Genomic DNA, 10,429 nt, shown 5'->3' on the forward strand with positions numbered 1-10,429 from the left:
CTCCCGCCTCGACTACTGCAACATCCTTTTCTGTGGTCTCCTTGCCAACACCCTCGCACCTCTCCAGTCCATCCTTAACTCTGCTGCCCGACTAATTCATCTCTCTCCTCGCTACTCCTCTGCTTCTTCCCTCTGCAAATCTCTTCACTGGCTTCCATTCCCTCAGCGTATCCAGTTCAAATTACTAATACTGACCTACAAGGCCATCTATACCTGTCTCCTCCATATGTCTCTGAACTAATCTCCCGATACCTTCCCTCACGTAATCTCCGGTCCTCCCAAGACCTCCTTCTCTCCTCCATACTTATTCGCTCCTCACCCAACCGCCTCCAACACTTTTCCCGAACTGCCCCTTTTCTCTGGAATTCTTTGCCTCAACAAGTCCGACTATCAACCACATTTGGATCCTTCAGATGGAACCTGAAAACCCACCTCTTCAAGAAAGCCTACAGCCTGCAATGACCCCGCTACCTCCTTCTCTCTCACCACTACCGGTGATATCACCTCAACCAACACCGGAACTGCTGCAACCCACCAACCTACTGTCTCCTTCCCCACCATCCTGTAGCTTGTAAGTCCGAAAGGGCAGGGTCCTCTCTGTATCAGTCTGTCATTGTTAGTTTGTTTACTGTAGGGTGATATTTGTAATTTGTATGTAACCCCTTCTCATGTACAGCACCATGGAATCAATGGTACTATATAAATAAATAATAATAATATAATAATAATAATAATAATAATAATAAAAAAGTGCCACAAATGGGCCAATGAAGACACCTGTTCCCTGCTGAAACGTGTCGGTGAAATAAACATTGCTTCTACAGACTTCTGAGCGCTCTTCTGTTCCAGCAGTTCCCACTAAATCCTTTATATATTATTTCTCTAAGCCAAGAACGGGGCACTGGGGCAGCATCTAACTACAGGGTGGTCCGACAGTGGTCCAGCTAGAACTTGTAACTGGCAGCAGCAGCGGATTGCAGATAGAGCTTGATTGTATTCTCTGACCTGTCAGGAACACGTGACCTCCCAAATTCTCCTTATTGTTGGTGACGCCTGCCGAAATGCAACCGGTGACGCCTGCCGAAATGCAACCGGTGATGCCTGCTGAAATGCCACCGGTGATGCCTGCTGAAATGCAACCGGTGACTGTGGCTACTAAGTAATAGGTAATATGCAGACTTTTAAGAAATTGAGTGGTTTTGACATCCATTGGCCCACCTGGAAGGCTTGGAGGGCCAAGTCACCAAATTACAATTCACCAAATTCTCCAATTTTTATTCTTTTGTGTGATCGTCACCTATAGAGTAATCAAAGCATAAACATAGGATATAAGCCGTGCCGCCACATAGGGAAGACCCTTGTAGGTGCCATTCTTACTTCTGTAAGGATTTTTCCATGCACAGCCCTATGAATAGCAATGACGGCTCCTAGTCTTGGCTAAATACTAATTAACTACTTTCTGAGATGTGAAATGGAGACTCGGCAGGACGGGTCACAACAGGTAGACTGTAATTTGTGATGAAACGCCGTGTCAGAGGCGCCATGTATTATTGCATACAGCAGTGAAGTATGTTTCTGAGAATCTGCAACAATGCATGTGGCTGCACAATTCTGCAAAACAATGTCAGTCCCACCTGACCAGAAAAATACCAATATGTCTGTAAGGCCTCATTCAGACATCAGCGTACATGTGCTATCGGTGTTTTTCATGGACAGCACTCGTACATATAATAGTGAAAGGGGTCATTCACACGTCCGTGATTTTTCACGGACCATGAGGTGCACGCAAAATCGCGAAGACATGTCTGATTTTGATCTGTGTGTCACTACAAGTCTATGGGTGCAAAAAAAAAAAAATCATACAGCACTTACATGCCATCCGAGTACGGCCCGATTTTCACAAACTATTAGATAGGAGATGGTGGAGAAACTTTTTTTTTTTGTTCACGTACGAGAAGAACTGATGACACTCCGACCAAACTCGGAGCAAATATCTGAGCGCAGTCCAATGTTTCACACGCTCCCATAGACTTGAATAGGTTCATGAGATCTGATTATCTGATGCACTCGCGGCATGTAGCCATTGTTTTCTCATGATGAATTTAGCATGAGAAAAAAAAGCGCAGATCTGCCCTTTCTCATAGTATAACATTGGGCCGACTGCTATCCAATAAAACATCAGACAGCACTCGGCCGTGTAATACGCTCGTGTGAGCGAGCCCTACGACCATGTTCATACATTCAGGATTTGGTCAGTATTTTACATCAGTATTTGGAAATCCAGGAGTGGGTGATAAATACAGAAGTGGTGATGTGTTTCTATTATACTTTTCCTCTGACTGCTCCACTCCTGATTTTGGGTTACAAATACTGATGTAAAATACTGACCAAATACTGAACGTGTGAACGTGGCCTATGAGAGTTGATCGTTATCGGTGTGATCTCGACGTCCTTTAAATGCCAGCAGTTTTTCATACTATGTTTACTCTTGCAGCGGAGAAGTATGGACGCTTCATCATTGGGATCTACAGTGTCAATGCTCTCAAAGGATGAGAAGGGTAAATACACATTTTGGCCATTACTTTGAAGTATGTTTGTCTTTTACTAACAAAAAAAAAACACGTTATGTTTCCCAGATTGTTGTGGGGGCTGCAGCAGAAGATGTGTGTGCATCATAGCTGTGATACTAATCATTCTGATGATCATTGTTGCCGCCATAGTGTGTGCCGTTCTTCTTGCCCTCCCTGCTCGCACCCCAGGTAATAAGTGATATGTGCAGTCCAAGGAGCAGAATGACTGGTAACATATGGGAAATTTAGAAATTTACTAGACATCACAGTCCTGTACAGTATGTGTCTGGTACATTATCTCTAATTTGGTGCTGCTGAGCTTTGTGACATTACCTGCACCCAATTCACAGACTGCAGGCTGCTATATACAGTGACAGTATTCTGCAGACACTTTATCGGAAATTTGTCTTGGGTTTACCGTGACAGAGAGAGGAGCCTGAAGACCGCAGCATATGATTTCCCCTACTCCTGCAATGATTAGCAGCACTTAACCTTCATATTAAATTATGCAGGTTTCTTTTAGCAGTGCAAGGGTTAATCTGCTCCTGGAAGCTTTTCTGCATTAAGCTCTCAACTGTTCACTGGAAGCCATTCCCTGCTCCTATATAATCTGGGTCCTGGCTAGCACTCGTTGTCAGAGTTAGCTTCTGCTGCATGGCTGCAGGTTGTTGTTGGTTATTATTGGAGAAGGTGTTTGGTGGATTTATCTGTGCTTGTTGTTAGGGAATCGTCACACACTCAAAACCTTTCTTCTCCTACTTTGGTTTAACCCCATCCTACACTCCCCAGTGCATACCTCTGTTTATGTATGTTTGTTTATTGTTACCCTTGTTCGCATTACCTTGTTAGTCTGGTTGGTGTATTACGCCAGGGTTCCCCAACTCCAGTCCTCAAGTCCCACCAACAGATCATGTTTTCAGGATTTCCTTAGTATTGCTCAGGTGATAATTGCATCACCTGTGCAATACAAAGGAAATCCTGAAAACATGATCTGTTGGTGGGCCCTGAGGACTGGAGTTGGGGAACCCTGTATTACGCTACACTACTACTCCCCTCTTCCCTGGGTGGATGAAGGGTACATTCTGAGGGCGGATTCAGGAGTTCACGATCAAAAGTAGTCCAGAGAACAGGGCGAGCTAGGGCGCCCCTAGCGTTAGGGAGAGGGAAGGAGCCTCTGGTCCTGGGACAGCCGACAACAGAGTAGTGACAACATTACCTGGTATTTCTAGTCACTATCACGGCTGAGTGCTGAACACTGATACTTGGGTCCCTTTCTATCTTCAGAAACTCGCTCCTGTGTCACATCAGATAACATCACCGGTTTCCTATGTGATGACAGGATAACATGTCTGCTGCCATCTTCAGTCTGTAATTCTGCAAGTGACTGCGGCAACGGGGAGGATGAAGCTACTTCACTGTGCAGTGAGTAAAACTTTTTGTTTTGTTTTTTTTTTAAATCGCCTATTGTCAGTTAAGTTTTGTATTGATGCCCAGTGACATCTATCCTGTAAAGACTATGGACACATTTTTGTATTAGCAAAGATTAACTTCAGTTAACCAAAAAAGTTTCACCAAGTTTCAGGATACATTTTATTTTTATTTTCCTGATGTGCTGTTTTCAACATGCTACTAGCTTTAGACTTCTCTTTTGAATTCTGTGCATTCAGGATGCCGAGGTCTTCACTAGTTCTTATGTATCAGCACAGCTTCATTCCTGCACAGTTTTTCCATCTCTCTTTTCCTGTACAGTTCCCACCCGTCTTTCCTTTCTGCTGCGTCGTCCCGTGTTCTATCGTAACACATACTCAAATTGTGCGATTCGACCCCTCCCCCCCATTTTAGCACGACTGGTCGACTATTTGTTGTATATGGGGGACTCCCAACTCTTCCCTATCAGTTGATTCCAGGTTTTGAGTTTTTAAAATACAAAATGTCTGACTTTTTTGTTTTCAGGGGAGATGAACTGCCAACAGGAGGTTTATGTCAGCAGCTTCCTCCCCTCTGCCTATGGAAAACACATGCCTTTTGGCTGTTTTATAATTTCATGTGTCGGAGAAAGTCAGGAGAGAGAGCTCTGCAGAGTGTGTGGCCAGCTAACAATGAAAGTTAAGGAGTAGAACTGACAGAACCTGAAGCATTGTGTGCTGCCAGGCCTATATCAGAAGCAGCAGACCAACCAGCTACATGAAGCAGTTACACAGTTTCTACAACAGCAAAATAGCAGGAAAGTTAAGAAGCAAATGAATAATAAAAAAAGTTCAGTGCGAGTTTTCTATAGACTTTAACATCACATCACCATTGTAACTATTTGGGTAGCCCTAACCTTGTGCAATAATGGCACTTTTATACAAAAAAAACCCTTTTTTTTAATTTAGTACAAATTGATGAATTAAAGCTGTTTTAAGAGCAATTTTAAGGGCATTTGCAACTTGTATATGCGGTATAGTAGCAGGCGTGTCTTGCCCATACCTGTGTTTTTACAAAAGGTGTCTGATGACGGTGTACTCTCCTCCCCATTGGAGATACATTCACACTCGGTCCAATGTTATTCTGTATGGGGAAATCAAGAGAAAGAGCAGTCGGCTGAACAAGATATTTTTGTGTATAGGCAGCTTTATCGTCTTCGCAAAGTAAAATGTTGTGATTCTTTGCGTGAGGCAGAAAAAGTGAGCCGGTCATCCATTATCACCTTTTGGCTACCCCATCTGATGAGAGGAGCATGATGTAGAGGCAGAGACCCTGATTCCAGTGATGTGTCACTTACTGGGCTGCTTGCTGCAGTTTTGATAAAAGCTAAGCTGTCAGATTAGGTGGTAGTAATCACTTGGTGAACGATTCACTTTATATTCCCCAATATTTTGACTGAGACTTTTGTGTCCCGTAGGTAACCTGCCTGATAATTTACCTGGATATTTAATATTTCGATGTGGAAATCCTCAGTTTTGGATCTACAGTAACTTGAAGTGTAATGGCATCAATAATTGTGGAGACTGTTCTGATGAGTCTCAGTCATGTAAGTATAAGGGAAAATGGGGGATAGAATCAGCCTTAGGGGGGCATTGTGAGAGGTGAACAGGCTGTTTTCCTACAAGATATATTATATTAGACTATTCTATTTTGCATAGTAAATGAAGATATATATATATAAAAAAAAAAACGATGCCGCAAGTATTAAGACAGTGGCAGTGCTCTCGTCCAGCAACCATGGACTAATGCTATGTGCGCCGGGCCAGGGCCTCGAATACATAACAATAGAAAAGGAGCATCTCTTCTTCATCTCTAGCACTCCTTCAGAAACCTCCTATGTCACCAAAACATGTCTGTAATAGGAGAGGATGGAGGAGGGGGATGCAGCTGCAGTGTCTCTCTGCTCGAGAAGAGTGGGACGAGCAGATTCTCCATCTATAACATTGCCAATTGCCTAGGAGACTGGAATGTCAAAGTTTATGTACACCCTTGTTAATTCAGTCCCATCAATCACCACGGTCTGGGTAGTCAGAACTTTCTTTTAAGAAGCAGAAGTGAAAATATTCCTATACATAGGACAGCCTTTTGTAAAAGGTAAGCACATGGCGGTCTTCCTAAGTGAACAGTCCGGATTCACAGGATCCTACACGTCTGTTGTTGATTCCAGTTTAAAAGTAAAAAAATAGAAATGAAAACATTGTGCCAGTTTCCCAATGGTTGTAATCCAGTAAGTGCGGAAAGAATGATCCGACCCTTTATGTGGCAAACAGGAAAAACGTCAGGAATCTATTCCACCTGGTAAAAAAAAAAATTTTCTTTATTCCATAGAAATGTTAAAAAAATTACATCCAAGGCAAAAAAATAGCGACTCGTTTCCAACGTACTACAACGTTCTTTGTCAAAGCCTTGAGAAAAAAACGTTGTAGTACGTTCGAAACGAGTCGCTATTTTTTTGCCTTGGATGTAATTTTTTTAACATTTCTATGGAATAAAGAAAACATTTTTATTTTACCAGGAGCTAGAATATATTCCTTATGTTTTTCCAATTTAAAAGTACCTGGTTTCTTCCCTTGTGCACCATGAATGGTGGCTACCTCGGCTTTGTACCCCCTTGGCCTAACTTTCATTTACGTCTTTCTCTTAGTGGCATCCTGTTCCTCCTGTCCGAGTAATTGGTGGCCATGTACCCCAGTGCTCTACCAGTATTGCAACTGCATCCCCAGGTCATTATGTGGCAATGGAGTCCAAGACTGCGTCAGCTGGTCGGATGAATATCAGTGCAAGTGACCAGATCCACTGCCTAATGTACTTATATCTGTATATACATTAATTACACGTGTAAACTCCTGATTACATAGCCTTATATTAAAGTTCATGTAATCAATCCACACCATCAGGTGGTCCTCACCATAAATGCAAGATATCCTCGGAAGGTTAGCACTACAATACATTTGACCACTTCATGCTTACTTACCGCTATCACCTTTGACATAAATAAAAAATTATTCTACTAGAAAAATGTTTAATGAAAACTATTTATAAAAGTAGCTTAACTTTGTATTTAGAAAGCAAATCAACAATAAAAAGGTAATTCTTGTAAGTGATGTAAATCTCATTAACTTAATAAAACAACAACAGACCTTCTTCCATTTATGAATTACAGTTTTGCCCCTCATTCAGATTCCTTAACAGCTGAATAGGTGGGTTTCTTCCTTCATTTAGGTGATTTTTACTTATGATCCGAAAAATTGATCCGAAAAATATGGTACATAAGACGCACTTTTTGCCCCAAAAATGTTTGGGGAAAATGGGGGTGCGTCTTATGGTCGCAATATACTTACAAATCCTGTTGCTCTGGTCCCGTAGCGGTGGTCCCAATGCAGCCTCCCTGTGCTCTGTGGTGCTGTGGGGTCAGGGCTCTGTAGTGTGGCTGCAGCGGGGCTCTGTGGTGCGTGGGGGGCTCCGCCGGCATTTCGTTAAAGCCCGAAAGCCCCCCGCAGCTCCGTTGCTGCAGCGCAGTGGCCTCCAGAAAGATGGCCGCCGGGAGCTGCGCATACTCAAATTCAAATCACGGCAACGAGATCTCGTCCCGAGATCTCGTCTCCCGAGATCTCAGGACAAGATCTCGTTGCGGAGATCTGAAACTGAGCAGCGGCCATCTGTCCGGAGGCCTCCGCGTCGCAGCAACGGAGCTGTGGGGGGCTTTCGGGCTTTAACGAAATGCAGGCGGAGCCCCCCACGCAGCACAGAGCCCCGCTGCAGCCACACTAGAGCCCCGACACCACCGCACCGCAGAGCACAGGGAGGCTGCATTGGGACCACCGCCACGGGACCGCAGCAACAAGATTTGTAAGTATATTGTGACCAGAGCACAGCCACCCCACAGAGCACAGCCACCCCACGGACACAGCCACCCCACAGAGCACAGCCACCCCACAGAACACAGCCACCCCACAGAACACAGCCACCCCACGGAATTTGGACTGTAAGACGGACCCCAATTTGACTCATTATTTTCCCCCCCCCTATTTTCCCCCAAAAAATTTGGGGTGCGTCTTATGGTCCGGTGCGTCTTATAGTCCGAAAAATACGGAAGTTACATCCAGTTTAATGTACTATGATAACAATCTCACTTTTTTGTGGCCTCGAAACAAACTACAAAGTTGGATTTCTCCTTTATATTGTATACCGCATGTGGTAGTTTAGCTGACTAGACTAAAGGGACAATATATTGTTTAACAGTCCTTTGAATAAGAATATCTGTGGAGGGTTTAAAGGGAACCCGTCAGCAGTTTTGGCCGATATATACCGATATAAGCTGCTGCCGCTGCCTTTCAGGGTTTATCTAAAGCATTCCATAATGCTGTAGATAAGCTCCCGATCCGACCTGAAAGATAAGAAAAATAAGTTTTATTATACTCACCCGGGGGCGGTCCGGTGCGATAGGTGTCAGAGGTTCGGGTCCGGCGATTCCCATCTTCTTGTGATGCCGCCCTCCTGCTTGCTTCCTCGCTCCCGGCATAGCGCTCCTGCGCAGGCGTACTTATCTGCCTCTGTTGAGGGCAGAGTAAATTCCTGCAGTGCGCAGGCGCTGGGCCTCTCTGACTTTTCCTGGCGCCTGCACACTGTAGTACTTTGGTCTGCCCTCAACAGGGCAGAGAAGCATGCCTGCGCAGTAGCGTGATTCTGGGGAGCCATGAACCAAGCAGGAAGGCGGCATCGCAAGAAGATGGGAAGCGCCATACCCGGACCTGCACCACCCATCGGACCGGACCGCCCCGCCCCCCCCAGGGAGAGTATAATATAGCTTGTTTTTCTTATCTTGCAGGTCGGATTGGGGGCTTATCTACAGCATTATACACTCACTGGCCACTTTATTAGGTACACCTGTCCAACTGTGTGTTAAGACTTAATTTCTAATCAGCCAATCACATGGCGGCAACTCGGTGCATTTAGGCATGTAGACATGGTCAAGACAATCTTCTGCAGTTCAAACCGAGCATCAGTATGGGGAAGAAAGGTGATTTGAGTGCCTTTGAACGTGGCATGATTGTTGGTGCCAGAAGGGCTGGTCTGAGAATTTCAGAAACTGCTGATCTACTGGGATTTTCACGCACAACCATCTCTAGGGTTTACAGAGAATGGTCCGAAAAAGAAAAAAAATCCAGTGAGCGGCAGTTCTGTGGCCGGAAATGCCATGTTGATGCCAGAGGTCAGAGGAGAATGGGCAGACTGGTTCGAGCTGATAGAAAGGCAACAGTGACTCAAATTGCCACCCGTTACAACCAAGGTAGGCAGAAGAGCATCTCTGAACGCACAGTGCGTCGAACTTTGAGGCAGATGGGCTACAGCAGCAGAAGACCACACTGGGTACCACTCCTCTCAGCTAAGAACAGGAAACTGAGGCTACAATTTGCACAAGCTCATCGAAATTGGACAGTAGAAGATTGGAAAAACGTTGCCTGGTCTGATGAGTCTCGATTTCTGCTGCGACATTCGGATGGTAGGGTCAGAATTTGGCGTAAACAACATGAAAGCATGGATCCATCCTGCCTTGTATCAACGGTTCAGGCTGGTGGTGGTGGTGTCATGGTGTGGGGAATTTTTTCTGGGCACTCTTTGGGCCCCTTGGTACCAATTGAGCATCGTTGCAACGCCACAGCCTACCTGAGTATTGTTGCTGACCATGTCCATCCCTTTATGACCACAATGTACCCAACATCTGATGGCTACTTTCAGCAGGATAATGCGCCATGTCATAAAGCTCGAATCATCTCAGATTGGTTTCTTGAACATGACAATGAGTTTACTGTACTCAAATGGCCTCCTCAGTCACCAGATCTCAATCCAATAGAGCATCTTTGGGATGTGGTGGAACGGGAGATTCGCATCAGGGATGTGCAGCCGACAAATCTGCGCCAACTGTGTGATGCCATCATGTCAATATGGTCCAAAATCTCTGAGGAATGCTTCCAGCACCTTGTTGAATCTCTGCCACGAAGAATTGAGGCAGTTCTGAAGGCAAAAGGGGGTCCAACCCCTTACTAGCATGGTGTACCTAATAAAGTGGCCAGTGAGTGTAGAATACTGTAGATAAGCCCTGAAAGGCAGTGGCCAAAACATGTGACAGGTTCCCTTTAATTAAATAAATGAATAAAAAGAAAGTTGGGTTTGGGTTCCTGGCATCCAACTGAAAATAACATTTGGGAGGAGGAATGGAAGATGAGCCTTGACAGTCAGTTAGCTGCTCTCAGCCAATCAGTGTGGCTGTGATTACTCCTGGTGATGCTGATTGGTTGAAAGCAGTGCACAAACCTCATCCAAAATGTCCTTTTCAGTAGAATGCCGATTCACAACTTACTAAGAGCTATGTAATGAGATCCTATAACATG

The 10,429-nt window shown here is 44.7% G+C and overlaps 1 protein-coding gene across 3 annotated transcripts in view; it reads left to right on the plus strand.

Moving 5' to 3' along the window:
* The window catches only part of LDLRAD1 (low density lipoprotein receptor class A domain containing 1), a 32,338-nt gene extending 25,177 nt beyond the window's left edge, over positions 1-7,161 (plus strand). For 2 of the 3 annotated variants that reach the window (XM_073563635.1, XM_073563636.1), the window contains exons 2-6: positions 2,495-2,558; positions 2,637-2,759; positions 3,855-3,992; positions 5,455-5,583; positions 6,682-7,161. In XM_073563635.1, the coding sequence (XP_073419736.1) occupies positions 2,495-2,558; positions 2,637-2,759; positions 3,855-3,992; positions 5,455-5,583; positions 6,682-6,824 (597 nt within the window). In that variant the 3' untranslated portion in view covers positions 6,825-7,161. The remainder of the gene's footprint in view (positions 1-2,494; positions 2,559-2,636; positions 2,760-3,854; positions 3,993-5,454; positions 5,584-6,681) is intronic. The other variant, XM_073563638.1, reaches the window with a different exon arrangement.
* Positions 7,162-10,429: the final 3,268 nt, after the last annotated feature.

Source organism: Dendrobates tinctorius, unplaced genomic scaffold, assembly GCF_039654945.1.
Source record: "Dendrobates tinctorius isolate UK_male_01 unplaced genomic scaffold, ASM3965494v1 ptg000396l, whole genome shotgun sequence".
Lineage (NCBI taxonomy): Eukaryota > Metazoa > Chordata > Amphibia > Anura > Dendrobatidae > Dendrobates > Dendrobates tinctorius.